The sequence below is a fragment of the Schistocerca serialis genome, chromosome 2, assembly GCF_023864345.2.
Source record: "Schistocerca serialis cubense isolate TAMUIC-IGC-003099 chromosome 2, iqSchSeri2.2, whole genome shotgun sequence".
Lineage (NCBI taxonomy): Eukaryota > Metazoa > Arthropoda > Insecta > Orthoptera > Acrididae > Schistocerca > Schistocerca serialis.
The window spans coordinates 599508463-599524205 of record NC_064639.1 but is presented as its reverse complement, the minus strand read 5'-3'; the positions used below and the strand labels follow the sequence as shown (position 1 = coordinate 599524205).

General features: G+C 39.5%; 1 protein-coding gene across 1 annotated transcript in view; it reads right to left on the bottom strand.

Annotated features, from left to right (window-relative positions):
• Window positions 1-10501: 10501 nt before the first annotated feature.
• LOC126457636 (dnaJ homolog subfamily C member 3) overlaps window positions 10502-15743 on the bottom strand; it is a 72722-nt gene continuing 67480 nt past the window's right edge. The window contains exon 11 of the mRNA XM_050094107.1: window positions 10502-10742. Coding sequence (XP_049950064.1) covers window positions 10612-10742 — 131 coding nt within the window. The 3' untranslated portion in view covers window positions 10502-10611. The remainder of the gene's footprint in view (window positions 10743-15743) is intronic.

Sequence of the window (15743 nt, the reverse complement as noted above, 5' to 3'; positions counted from 1 at the left end):
CCACATATTTGTTTGTAGGTGATATCTTTGAATGTAAAATAATTGTGGATAAGGATGTAGTTGATCAACAAGGAAGGAGGTTGTAGGTTTGGAATCTGACAGGCATTGGGAAAGGTAGTGTTCAATAGCAACAAGGCCATGGGTGTTAGGAATGTTGGTGTAAACGGAAGTGGCATCAATAGTAATGGGCAGGGCAATACATGGTAAAGGAACAGGAACTGATCGGGTCGGTGGAGGAAATGGTTGGTATCTTTTATATAGGAGGGTGGGTTGTGGGTAACAGGCTGAAGGTGTTGGTCTACAAGAGAAGAGATTCTTTCAGTGGGGGCACAGTAACCTGCCACAATTGCATGTCCTGGGTGGTTGGGTTCATGGGCTTCAGGAAGCATGCAGAAGGCAGGGGAGCAGGGAGTGGTAGGGGTCACAAGAGGTACAGACTCAGGGTAGTGGTTCTGGAGTGAGACTAAGGATTTGCAGAGTGACAAGAGATCCTATTGGATTTCCAGAATGGGGTCACTTTGGCTGGGTTTGTAGGTGGACGAGTATGATAGCTGGCAGAGTCCTTTCGCCACGTTATCTTTGTGGTTCAAAACCACAGTGGTGTAGCCCTTGTCAAGTTAGGATTTTAAGATCGGGATCAGTTTTTAGATGGTGGATTGCAATTCTTTCTGCAGATGTAATGTTATCGTGCACGTTGACGGATGTGGGGAGAGCTAGTGAGGTAAGGTTCCAGGTTAAGAAATTCTGGAAAGTTAACAGGGGCTGATTTGGGGCAGTGGGAATGGATTACGGTTGGATGGATGAGTGAAATGAGTCATATATAGAGTTCAACATTGGTTTTGGGTTGAGGCAGATTGGTAGGGTTGGTGGTGGAAAAGTGTTTTTACTGCAGTGACCCACACCAGCTCTACACAGCCTTCTATTCTGTGAATACATGCACAGTTTTTTTACTTCTCTCCTTTCCTGTTCCCTCCACAGCCCACTGTGTAACCTCCCATCTGCACCTAGCTGCCCTGCACTCTCCCCACCACGTCTCTGTATGCTTCCGCCAGCAACACTTTGCCGTCCCCCACCCCTACCCCACTAACCCTCCCCCTCCCCCCCCCCCCCCTCAGTGGCCAGAGATATTGGTCGTGTGTGTGTGTGTGTGTGTGTGTGTGTGTGTGTGTGTGTGTGTGTGTGTGTGTGGAGGGTTGGAGGTGGGGGGGCAGGGGGCGAGTCTACTTGAAGAAGGCCTTCTGGCTGAAAGCTTACTTGTTTAGCAGTCTTTTTGTTCACCTATCTGCAACTCAGCATCTCTCCTGTATGGCGAGTAACAATCTACCCTTTTCATAATGTTGTCATTATTACATCATGGATTTTGTATTGTTTGGTTTTGCCTAATGACTTTTCTTCCATCTCATAAACCAGTGCTGTTTTTGTTTACTACTATTTTCTACTACATTACTTTGTTCAGTATCCACACACTTCTTTTTCTTCTTTCCTGTAGTTTTCAAATTGCTCCAACTTACAAGCTACACTGTATCAGCCATCTCATCCGTGCATAGCACATGGCTACATGATCACACTGATTGTTGGTGCAGCATTTTCTGTCACACATTACTCCTACCGATTACATTAATCTTAGGCCTTCAAGTTGACCACTCTTCCTGCAACACTCTTACACACAGGATGTTATCCAAAAGTTCAAGACTTAACTCAGAACTAGAAATTTATTGGACTTTTAAGTACAGCAGACTAAAATTCTTTAAAATATGATCCTTCCACAACAACACAGCGCTGCCAGTGCGCCTTCCACTGTTCGTAGCCCTTCTGGAAGGCCTCGGGCATCATGCTGTCAAGGGCTCTCGTCGAAGCCTGTTGGATGGTGTCAATGGAGACGAATCGCTTCCCTTTTACGCCTGTCTTGAGTCGTCGGAAGAGGAAAAAGTCACTTGGAGCCAAGTTAGGGCCGTAGGATGGCTGCGGCAGTGTTGTCACATTGAACTAGACCAAAACTTCAGTGGCGGCTTGCAACATGTGAGCGGGCACGTTGTCGTGGTGGAGAATCCAATCACCCTTCACCGCCGGGCGGATGTGGCGAACTCAATCCCTCAAGTGGCAGAGCACTTCAGTGTAAAAGTCACCTGTGACAGTCTGTCCCTGAGCAACAAACTCCTTGTGAATCACTCCTTTACCATTTAAAAAACAATCCGTGTGCACTTCACACACAACTTGCTCATGCGAGCTTTCTTGGGCTTCAGCGAGGAAGCAGTGTGCCATTCTGAGCTTTGACTCAGGTTCGTACTTGTAGACCCAGGCCTCATCACCAGTAACCACTTTCTCCAGAAGGTCTGAATCAACACTGAACTGCTGGATCATTTCCTGGCAAACAGTCATGCACCATTTCTTCTGATCCACTGACAAAACTTTTGGCACCAGTTTGGTACACACTTTTCGCATCATCAAATTCTCCATCACAATCCTCAACACCGTACTCTGACGGAGTCCCAGTTCATCAGCAATTAATCTAGTACTAAGACGATGGTCACTGTTTAAAAGTTCCCGCACTCTCTTCACATTTTGATCCGTTCGGCTTGATTATGGCCTCCCAGAGTGGTCGTCGTCTTCAACATTCCTGCAGCCATCTTTGAAACATTTGTGCCACATGAAAACCATTGCAAGGGACATGGCTTCTTCCTTAAAGGCCTCTTGAATCATACCAAGAGTCTCCGTGGCAGTTTTGTTCAGTCGCACGCAAAACTTAATTGCATAACGCTGTTCCAAGTGCTACTCTATTTTCGCCTCTCCCACTTGTCAACCGAGGTCAATGATACACACTCATGCTGCAAGCAATGTGCACTCTCCAGGGTTCCGGAGGCAACTGCAGCAGTGTCAGTTCGTTCCCTGAGACCCCCCCCCCCCCCCCCCCCCCCCACTACTTCCCCCACCCGGCAGAACCGGTCCGCACGCACTCCCCTACTCAGAAATGAATCAGTCTAGAAACTTCTGAATCGCACCTTGTATTTTCGTGTGTTATTTTCTGTGCTACATGCACTTATACCTCATCCTACCAACCCCGCCCCCACCTCCACTCTTATTCCAGTTTGCACAAACTAAAGTCACCTAATCTAGTCATATCTGCTGTCCCCTTTCTTCATACATATCCGCCCACCAACCTGCAACTCACCTTACGGACTTTTTATTTATTTTTATCTACAATCTTGATGGGTTTTCTCATCAATTTCAGTTTGTTTCTGCCTTTCATTTCTACTCCCTCAGGTTTCATCTTGTTCCCCCATACTTCATCTTTTCTGGCCTTTTTATTATTTTTCCCACATATTTTGGTGTATTTCTGCAATTTTTTTTGCACATATTTTTACGTAATTTATGGATTTTACAAGTGTTTATCCTTCACTGTGGATGCTTGCTCCTGCCATCTGCGCCAATACTGGAAAATTTCTGAACCTCAAGCCAGAACCCAGTCCCACATACTGTTCCCACATTGTTGCCTGGCTTATGGAATCCACCCCAAATTGTCTTACCATTAAATTACCTTGTCTCCAGCTGCAACCCCTCCTTCCAAAATGACCTCCATCTGTTTGCATCCTGCCAGCCCTTAACCCTCACCAACCTAGTCCTGCAAAACCATGTAAATCAGGCCCAGACCTCCTTGCAGTACTTTCTCTCCATCCATAAAATTCTCCTGTCCAGTTCCAAATTCCTGTATCCAGTATCTCTCACTGAAACTCTTACCCTCCAGGAAGTAGAGCAGTATGCTCAATGTCACCTCAAAAAACTCTCCAATCTGTTTCTCTCCCACTCTTGCTTGGACAACCAATATCCACCACCTCTACAACAGCCTCCAAACCTCCACCACATCCCCTCGTAACTGACAAACCCTGCCTAACATACTTAGCAAATTTACCACACCCTCAAACTCACTCCCACCACCATACAGATTCCAGAACCTAAACAGACGTGAAACACTATCATAAACCTTTCCTCCAAAAGTCTTAGCCCCACAGAAATATCAGTCCTTTCCAAAGGCCTTACCTCTTGTCCTGCTCCCAATTCAATTATACTGGACTTGTTCAAGATCTTCTCTCCTTCTCCCAGTTCCTACAGAGGAAACACATTTTCACCACCAACCTTACCAATGAGACTCAACCCAAAACCAATGTGGAACCCTGCCTGACACAGTTAACCCCTCCACCAACCATGATATTCCCCCACTGCTACCAAATCAGTCCTTGTTAACTTTCCAGTTTCTTAACCTTGAACCTTGCCTCATCATCATTCCCCATATCCCTCAACATATAAGCTAACATTGCGTCTGCAGAAAGAATCGCAATCTACCATCTAAAAATTGATCCTGACCTTATAATCCTACATGCTGACAAAGGCTATGGTTTTGTACCACAAAGATTACTTGGTGCTCTCAGATTCGTCCACCTACAAACTCACCCACAGTGACACCTTTCCAGAAATCCAACAGGATCTCCTGTCTCTCTGAAAAGTCTTGGGCCCACCCCAGAACCATCCCCCAAAATCTCTCTCTCTCTCTCTCTCTCTCTCTCTCTCTCTCTCTCTCTCTCTCATGGCCCCTATCACTCTCCGCAATTCCACCTTCTGTGTGCTTCTTGTAGTCCATAAATCCAAAAACCCAGGACACCATATTGTGGCTAGTTAGTGTGCCTCCTCTGAAAAAATCTCTGCTTTTGTAGACGCACATCTTCAGCCTGTTACCCACAACCCGCTCTCCTGTTCGAAAGATACCAACCATTTCCTCCACTGACTCTCCCAGTTCCTGGTCCTTGAACATGCGTTGCCCTGCTCATCAGTATTGATGCCAACTCCCTTTACACTAGCATCCCTAATGCCCATAGCCTTGTTGCTACTTAACTCTACCAATGCCGTAAGGATTCCAGACCACAACCTCTTTCCTAGTTTGGCCCAGACTCTTTGCCTTTACAAATGTCTGCTTGTGTCTGTGTACGTGCAGATGGATATGTGTGTGTGTGTGTGTGTGTGTGTGTGTGTGTGTGTGTGTGTGGGGCGCGCGAGTGTATACCTGTCCTTTTTTCCCCCTAGGGCAAGTCTTTCCGCTCCCGGGATTGGAATGACTCCTTACCCTCTCCCTTAAAACCCACATCCTTTCGTCTTTCCCTCTCCTTCCCTCTTTCCTGATGAAGCAGCCGTTGGTTGCGAAAGCTTGAATTTTGTGTGTATGTTTGTGTGTCCATTGACCTGCCAGCATTTTCGTTTGGTAAGTCACATTATATTTGTTTTTAGATATATTTTTCCCACGTGGAATGTTTCCACACACACACACACACACACACACACACACACACGTACGTGTGTGTGTTTTCTACAACTTCAGAAGAAGGCCTTTTGCTAGAAAGCTTCCTTGTTTAGCATTCTTTTTGTTGTGCCTGTCTTCAGCTCAAAATCTCCACATGTGGTGAGTAGCAATCTGTCCTTTTCATAATATTCACATTCAATCTAGTTATTATAAACCACATCTAGTAAATAACATTCAAACTCTCCAAAACATGGAAGCAACATTGAATTTCAAGTAACACAAAATTTACAAAAATTCATACATCAATAACTACTTATCTGTTCCAAAATTTATATCTCACTAGAAAGCTCAGGTGATGGAGAACCCGGTAAAACTCCCACTTTTCATCAAGCTTACTAGATTGTGGATCTTTTGACATATGTAATCAATACATACTGCACCATATATGACTTATACAAAATACAACTGATCCATTTTGTTGCAATGTTCAAAACTCCACTTGTAATTTTATACTGTCAAATGAATTACATAACACAAGAAACACCATAGGTTTGTGAAAATGTTGTAAAATCATAATGTCCACAAGATCACTCAAAGTGTCTGATGCTATTCAATTTACATTTACTATTTAGAAAGAAATTGTAAAATCATATTTCCATATTTAAACATTGATAGTACAACAACTGTTTTATGTAAAAGGAACCTCAACATATGTACTAATTTTTATGCTAATACTGAGTTTTAGTCAACACTTATATCTGAGATTAATACTGTAATTGGTCCTTTGAATCAGACAGGTTCCAGAGACCTCAAGCATTTTTCAAGCAGAAGACACTTACAATATGGTTATATTAGGAAGCAAATGTTTGTATACTTCCCTCTTAAAAGTTATTATTGAGCAACACAGATAAAAGTGATGCAATGTATAAGCTGGGTACTTATATAGCTGTCAGCTAATAAACTTCATTATATACCCGCAAAAAGGCAATTTTACTTTATGAAACTATGACAGAGAAAATTACTATAAGGAAACTTCACGGGAGTAGAGGAAAAAAAAAATTGAAACGGCAAAAGATAAGTATAAACATTACCTACATACATATAGCCACCCAGCCATCTTGCAACATCGGGATTTTACCATGCATAACTTGTGCCTTACAAGAACACATATGATCTTCAGATAATAACGCTGAGTGCAGCTTACAATGTGCACAGCTGAGGAGAGAAAGAGTGGGAGAAGAGCTTGAACAGAGAGAGGGGTGGATGAGGAAATGGACTGAGCAAGGTGGGAGGAGGAGATGTGCAGAGAGAGGGGAGAGGAAGGAAGATTAGGGTTTCATGTACTGTGGACATGGAAGTCCTTAGAGAATGAGCACAAGCTAGGAATGTTTCAAGCAAATCAGCCATGCTCTATCAAAGGAACTATCCCAGCATTTGCCTGAAGCTACTTAGAGAAATCACAGAAATCAGTTGGATACAGGTTTGAGCCTTTGTCACCATGAATGCGAGTTCGGTGTGCTAACCACTGTGCAACCTCATTTGGTGGGGGAGAAGAAAATGAGCAGAGAGAGAGGGGAGGAAGACTGGAATAAATAAATACCCAGGCAACACCGGGTATCCAGCTAGTACAAAGCTATAAAAGAGGAAAAAGGTAAATTTTAGAAATAAGGGGAGGTGAGGTAAACAACTGAAAAGTGACAGTAGGCTAAGTTGAGACAGTGTCCTAGTTATACAAAAAGACATTGTGGAACATGTTTTTAAATACAGTGTTGAGAGGAACTTGGGTGCAAATTGTTTTCGCCCATCAGTCCAGCTGATACCCATGAGACAAGGAAAAGGTCCACTATTGGATGAGCAGGCCATAATAATAGTATGGAGAATATTTTTTCTTGAGTACATTTTGTGTGTCCAGGTTGAATACAGTAATGTGAACAATCTCAATTTCTAGTACAGTTCTGACTATGTTTCTTTACCTACAGATGAAAAACAGTTCCATTTATCATGGTAAGTGCAAAGACAAAATTCACATTTGTGTATGCCAACAACTCTTGTGCAACCAATTAAATTCATCTGTCAGAAAATTGGAGTGTTCACTGCCACATCCATTACACAAATAGTCACCCAATATTCCTCAGAAATAACAAATTACAAACAACTTTTTTCCCATTCTATACCAGTTCATCAGAGAACTAAATGTTGATAAATTAAGAATGCTTGGAATCAGAAAGAAATTTTAACCATGCCCACGCAAGCAGCCCATGCTTGGAATCAGAAAGAAATTTTAACCATGCCCACAGCAAGCAGCCCATGAAAATAATGCATGAGGTAGTAGGGCATTTCCTGGTGGAGGTGGATGGTGGTCGAAGGGAGGAGTATGCATTACAAAGCATTGTGGTTCCCTCAGTCTCAAGATTTAGCTCAGACGAATTCCCATACACTCAGGAATTCCCACACATTAAAAGTTTTCAAAAAAACTTATCAAAATCTCACAAGGAACATTCCACATGGAAACAAAATGAGAGCTTTTTGAGAATCAGAAGATAGATGGAGCTTCTTGGAGAAAATCTTAAACGAATACAATGATGAATCAATGTTTTGCCTTCCTGGACCTGACTAACAGGTATTTACAGTATACTCCCAATTATCTGGGGTAATGTAGCAAAGAAGATGCATGAATAATTGAAACATATTAATATCTGAGATATTTTCAAATATGTATTCGGGAAGATGTCTACTGGGTGGGTACTAGTGTCAGTGCCAGCAACTGACGTCTGCGCGCACTCAGGCATGATTCGGCCTAGTCGTTTTCTGCTCCAAGTCTGGCTTAGCATCTACCACTGCCCCTAGCAGCCAGAAACATGAGTTGTTGGTCCCAATTTGCATAATGAGTGTTCTTCTTCTTTTAAGGTGCACAAATACTCTGCAAACTGAATAATCTGGACAAGAATAATCTGGGAGAACACTGTAGTTCCTTTAAGACCATGTTGTATAATGTCAACATGAACTACAACACACTATTTACAGTGGAAAATATGCAGTTAAGGGAACAGTGTCATTTGTAAAAGCCACAAACTGCAATTAAAAGGCAAGAATGTAGATAATGAAAGAAATTTCTAACCTAAAAAAGAAATTAAATCAAACATTATTAACAATATAGCATTTTATTTTTCTGTAACTTAAGTTTCACAGTCTGTTATATCACAAATCAAGACTGAAGTAACCAGTCATGGGTTACAGAACACACAAGGAACTGATAAAACACATTGTCCATATATACAGAACAATACTAGTGTAATAATTTACCGAAGATCATTCTTCAAGCCACAATGTGGGCATACATTTCACGGATTAAAAACACACACGCAGACACACATTGCAGTTTTCCTGTAGTCACATACACACATGTAACACAATAAGTCGAGTAATATGACACACATTCAACACGGACACCCATTCTCAACGTTCAATAAAAAAAAAAAGTTTCCCATGCTGACAAAGGAAATAAGCTTTCCTTCACCAATGTTATGACTATTGGCAGAACATCTACGACGTCTGTTTCGTATATGCCTTATAGGCCACTCAGTTACGACAGTACAGATGTGCGGCAGCCATATGCAGCTACACAATATTTAAAACTAAAATATTGAAGCACTTGTCAAATAAAACTGTTCATTTGTTACAGACAGATGATATGTCATATATGTTTCTCCATTCAACTGTTTCACAGAAGTAGCACAGTCATTAATGAATTGACTGTTAATGTATAATAAATCACATGATTCCACACTCTGATAAACACTCATGTATATATAGTTTCATATTAAAATTGCTCAAGTCGGACTTCGAACACTTTTTTAGATAATGCACTGATGAATTTCCTTTATTCCTAGCAACTAATACCATGTTAAGTTATGGAATAATCTGAAGAAACCAAATTTATAAGACATGGTAATGGTGATAGACTCAAGTATTTAAAATAGTCTAATCACTTCCAACAATTAACGATAGTAAATAATCTTTAATCAAAAACACGTAGAGAAGCAGTAACGTTTCAGTCTCATTTTGCAGAGCAGGCATAACACTGCGGAAACTAAACTCATTTGTTAATTCAACTAGGAGTTCAGCAGACAACTTGTTAAATTCATTGTACAAATACAATTTTATAATTAAAGAAATTAATATAGTCTTGTTAAAAATTTCCAGTGTTTCTAATTAATACAATACCTCTGGCAGCAATACCTACTGTCAACATTACTTGGATTCAGAATTTTTAATAATGTCATGACACTTTTTCACATTGCAACATTTATTATAATAAAACAAAACAAAAAACAAATGTTTAACAGAAGTCACAGGATTATGGTAACTATTTTATTGCATTATTCACAGTTTCGTGACTAACAGAATTACATAAACATGTATGGCCTGCACAATTCTGGGCACACAGTATCTTAAAGCTATGCCTCCTCTGCATATTTTATTTTCAGTAACATAAATTACACGTGTTACATTAATATTTAAGTAGGGCATAACGAAAAAATGGCAACATGCAACAATATTTTACTTTGCAAAACAACATACCAAGTGTGGAAAATGCATTTATAAAAATGAATCACTTAACTGCAGTCTACACACTGTCAAAAATTATTTTGATTTCATTTTTGCAATGAACACAGTACAACAAGTGACTGCAGTCCAAACACCAAAAGTTGGCACACAATTATTACAAGCACTTGCCTGCACTAAAGTGCACAAGTGCGCACACACGAGCGCGCGTGCAAAAACACACACACACACACACACACACACACACACACACACACACACACACAAAAGGGAAATTTTACAAATATTTCCACACGCAGTGTCAGTCACATTTACAACTGAACATGTTGTAACAGAAGTAAGCTGACATTCATATATTCATGAACCAAGGCACATTACTTTAGCCATAACACATAGCAATATGACCATTTCAAAACATTGTTTGGTGTCAAAAAATACACCAGTACTTCTGTGTATCAAACACTGCAAAAATAAAATAATTTCTGAAGTGAGGAAAAAGTAGGACTTTTGAAACTGAAAATTAAATATCTTTTTCGTAGTTCAGTAATTAATTTGCTGGAAAACCATTCAAAGTATGGAAAATAAGTGAAAAGTTGGATTAATTTAAAACTGATATTGCACACACACACACACACACACACACACACACACACACACACATGCAGCAGCTGTTGGTTGAAATAATACACCACATTTCAAGCAGTGTGTTGTGGATTTGTTTTTCTCCAACTGTGTGTGTAGGACCAGCCTCGCATCATTCAGTTGAAGTGGAACTTGAACTGAAATGGACTGCCGTGGAAATGGTGGTGCTGAAATGGATTAAATCCATGTTGATTTGGAGCCTCTGGGTCTAATGGATCTTCGCCCATATCAAATTTGCTACGCTTATCTGAAATGAGAAGCAGAACAGAAAACTAAACAAATTACATCAGTGGCAATAAATGTCTTTATAAACACATCATACCAGTAGCCACAAATGTTTACAGAAATACAAACACAAACAAAATAAATTGATTCTGCTACTAAAACAAAATAGTGTCCCTCATTAATAGCCTATGCAAGTCAGCAGAGGAATTTAATTTTGTTGCAATCATCCATTGGATAGCTGAACGGCTTAGTGTGCTCACATGCTAGTTGGCACCAAGCTGTTCACTTGACAGTTTACAGTATTACTAAATCAGTTCACTTTGCTTTACTATGAAGTAAACAGTGTTGATCACTCTCCATATGAGTCAAAGAAGAAAAGTGTTCAGTAATCTGTTTTTTTATGGTCCAGTATAGTAGCAACCAAAAGTCATGGACGACTTTCAGCACTATGAGGAGACAATGTTTCACAGTGCTGGAAATGTAGCACGGTGGAATAACTTTACTTGTGTGATACCACTCCTGGCATGAATATAATTTATTTTCCTTTTTGCACTCATTATTCTATGTGTAATATATGTACCATTTGTCTATGAAATCTCTAAATTTCTATTCAAGGAGTATTTTTCAAATATTTCATAATTAGGTAGTGATGACAACTGTGTAAGTAGTTCGTGTAGAAACATTTTCTTTACTGAAATATTAACAATTTAAGATTCACTGAAACAATGTCACCCGTTATTCAATCTGTACTCAAGAGTATGCACCTGGCAATATGTAAAACGAAAAAAGTTAATGGAATCTTCGTCAACAACATTTGCTATGCTGATGACCTAGTATGGATGCTGATAATTTAGATAATCTTCAACAACGTGTCAACATAGCAGGAGATTAAAGTAGTAATCTGGGTCTCATTATCAACACCAGAGACACACATTTTATGATTGTCACACAACAATCGACCCCTTTACAAATGCAGAACTACAACTCAATGGCAGCTTAATAAAAACAGCAGAGCTCTATTTGTAAGATGCTATACCTGGTCTGTACTTTAACATGGTTCTGAAGAATGGAAGCTAAATATGGCGTCAGCACGCAATATCAAGGCCTCTCAAATGGGAATATACAGCAGAATGCTTAGAGTACTGTGACAGCAAGAATAACACTGAAGTACTGCAAAGAATACACTAACAGCAAGAAACTTTACCAATGTTTAACAATAAGAAAAACTGCATGTCTTAAGCTCAAATGCATATTTCTACACTTTATAGCAGAAGGGGACATCAAGCGTAAAAGAAGTAAAGGGCAAAGAATATAACAAAGCAATGGACAGAATTAAAAAGTGCGACCAATTGCTACTTACTGCAGTTCACAGAATGAAGATGCATTGTGTGGTTGCCAACATCCATTAATGGATAGCTAGAGGAAGAAGATATGATTGAGGACGATATGATGAGGAAGAAGATGGGATTGATGTACTATATATATAACCCTCATCACCTTTTTGGATAACATTTTAGCTACCTTTATTCAAAACTGTCAGCTTATAGGCTGTTCCACAGTCTTAAAATGCAATCGTTTCAAAATTTGTGTTATTGTCTTCTTGTATTTTTTCCAAAAAAAGTGTAATTTCACCAGTTCAACACATTAGTTTATGAAAGATTGTAATTAAAATTTTGAGTTTTTAGAAAAATCTTAGTAGGCTTTGTAAATCAGTTATGCTCAAGCTTTCACCTTATAATATACAACCATTATTTCTGCCAATTTAAGGACCTTCATGAAATTGTTAACCAGAATAACGAATTTGTCTGATGTGAAGCTATATGCTATAAATTTTCTGTCTTACGCTAACATCTAAAGTATAACAACTTCATACTGAAGCATTTGGTAGTATCTGTCCTATATGTGTCTTAAAATAGGTGTCGCAAGCAAAGTCATAGTCAGCCTGTGTCCAGTAGTTAGCATGTAAAGTTATATGTCACTCAGATTCTCAAGTGATCTGTTAGAATTACTTAAGATTGGCAGCTACAAAGGAAGTAGGGAAAAGGCGTAGCATGCATTCAGCTAAACTAATGAGACCTGTAGCTGTAGCAACTACCGTATTTACTCGAATCTAAGCCACACTTTTTTTCCGGTTTTTGTAATCCAAAAAACCGCCTGCGGCTTAGAATCGAGTGCAAAGCAAGCGGAAGTTCTGAAAAATGTTGGTAGGTGCCGCCACAACTAACTTCTGCCATCGAATATATGTAGCGCTACACAGGCATGCGTTGTAGGCACAAAGATAAATACTGGGGCCAAAACCTCTGCATCAGTAAATAAATTAAAAATAGGTGAAAGACGAGCTTTTTTTTCTGCACCCCGAGTTTCGACCACTGCATTTTCATACATTATCCAACGAAGTAAATACAAATTCCGTATTGTTCATCTTCGAATGTAGCAGAATTTCAATGTACTATGAAAATCCGACTGACAAGACTGTTTGGGATGTTTGTCAATATGGCCAACTCTACGTTCGAAATTTTTTCCTACCTCTGAGAAGAGATGGTTGCTAATAGGAACCTGATGAAATGTGAATCACATGCAGTATTCTCTTCACCATAAGAATAATACTAATATAAACATTTTGCCATGTATTCTTTCGTGTTTGCTGCTATCTCATTTAAATCCTGTCTGCCTAATAAACTACAAAACTAGAGTGAGACAACAACAAACGCGGAAGAATGTACGTATCATGTCATGTTTATATTCGTATTATTCTTATGCCTAATAGTGATACAGTCAGAAATGAAGCACGGCAACTGACTAGATTTTTAAATCTAAGATGACTCTAATTTCTGTGCAGAATTTGATGTACTAAAGAAGCGGCCGCAAAGATTTTCAAACGGAGAAAAATTTTCGCCTAACTCTCATTCAGAACCTGTTCTATCATATGCAGTCTATTATTTGGCTCTTGTTGATAATCATCAAAGAAAGCAGCACTGTAAGTAACAACAAATAGCAGTCTCTTGCCATTGTTTCGTTAATGAGACGATTCATCTCTCTCTCTCTCTCTCTCTCTCTCTCTCTCTTTTTTTTTTAAATTGTAAGCGGCCGGTAGCGTGCACAAAAGCAAGCCATGCCGCGAGCGGCGACAGGCCGTAAACACGCACTATCAGAATGCGACAAACAATGCATGACACAGTACAATAATGCATTTTCAGCTTAGAGTGACGTAAACACCTATAACGAAGAAAACGGCACTTATCAGATCGAAGCAAAATAAGCAATCGATTCAAACCAGACAAAGCACGTGAAAAAGGAAGGGTACCCGTATAAATATGGACGGATCGGCTGACGCATAGCAATGGCTACCTGGTAAAGCTTAACTGCTAAGCTTACGACTCTAACCAAACTACTGTAGCTGTATCGTCATTCATTCGACCTAAATTGTGTCTCGTATTACAATGGACCAACTTTGTTTCGACTTGGAGGTGCGGCCTAAAACTTTACTCTCCCCTTGAATTTCGAGTCTCAAATTTCAGGTGCGGCTTAGATTCGGGAATTTTTTTTTTTTTCCTTTATTTTGAGTCTCATTTTTCAGGTGCGGCTTAGATTCGAGTAAATACAGTACCTGCGATAACCTCCCCATCACCCCCACCATTACAACACTTCCCGCTCCCACTACACTGCAACGTTTGCTGTTCTGTGCATTCTGTTTTGCTTGCTGAGATCTTGTTCATTTTCATATTTCTGCTACTACTATTGTTTCTTGTGTGATACTGAACAATGTTCGAAACACATTTGTCGAGTGTTATTCAGTGGTAGCGTCATTCCCTTGACCAGGGAATATGAGGTCGGAAGAGGGAAACTTTTTCAACTTATTTGTGTAGCTCCTGCTTATAAGATGAAACAGGAAAGCAGACTGCTGCCTGTTTCAGAAATACTGTTATCAATTTTAAAACCATCATCATCAATTCTGGAACCAGGTTCTTCTTGATCACTCAAACTGCCCCGAATTTTATGGGAATCTTTTGTAACCAGATAAGTACAGAAACCCACTGCAGCAACGAATGTGCAGGAACTGATCTTTCCTGTAATATGTTTTTTCAAGCCGCATAGCACTTTGTGAAAGCAGGAACATCCATTTAGCACCTCTCCAAAGTACTAAAAGAGTTAACAACTGACTTCAAGCTATCATTGCTTGAAAATAATGCATCATTTAGTAACAACTGGGAAAGCCACATTCAGAGATTCTTGCAGTACTGACTGTCTGACTGTTACGGAAATCACAACACACATGTAATTCCTATGGATAGCGAAGGGAATGTGTTAATCACACGAAAGAAATCCCTCTCACTCTTTGCATTAAAACTGTTAAAATACTGAGTTAGTGTATTTTTTTATCACTATTCTTCTGTTTTGCAAGCCATTAAGACAAGTTTCCTTGATCCAATCAGGAGGTGAAAAAATTTATTTATGTTACAAATAAGTAAAAAGTTTTATCAGAAAACACAACAACATGTTAATCATAAACCTAGTGCTCTGTTTCTCACAATAAAATTAAACAAGCAACTATTATGTGTTTCGCACGGGAGTACATCACCATGTCCCGCCTTTAACTAAAATTATCTCATGTTACAGATCTCTAACAGAGTTCCGATGGAGCAAATGAAAATGTGATGTATTTTTAAGATTTTGTTCACATAATGTGTTCACCTAAATTCAAATTGACAAGTTTCCTGCTCACCGAAAATTCAATATCATCATCAAGAAATGCATTTTTGTACACTTTTTATATGGTGTCTTAAAAATTTCAGACCACAAATGAAACTATAATAAGAAGATAGTGCAAATCTTCCAGAAAACACATATGAGTTTCATCTTTATTTGTCAAATAGTTTGCAAGTTTGAGTGAGTTCAAGAAAATGTAAGATTCCACATGTGTCCGCAAGTATTCCTGCAAAATGTAAATCCTAAAGTAATTCTGAACTTACTATAGTAGTGCTATATTAACTGTCAATTGTTGCCACTTGTATGAGAGTTTGCT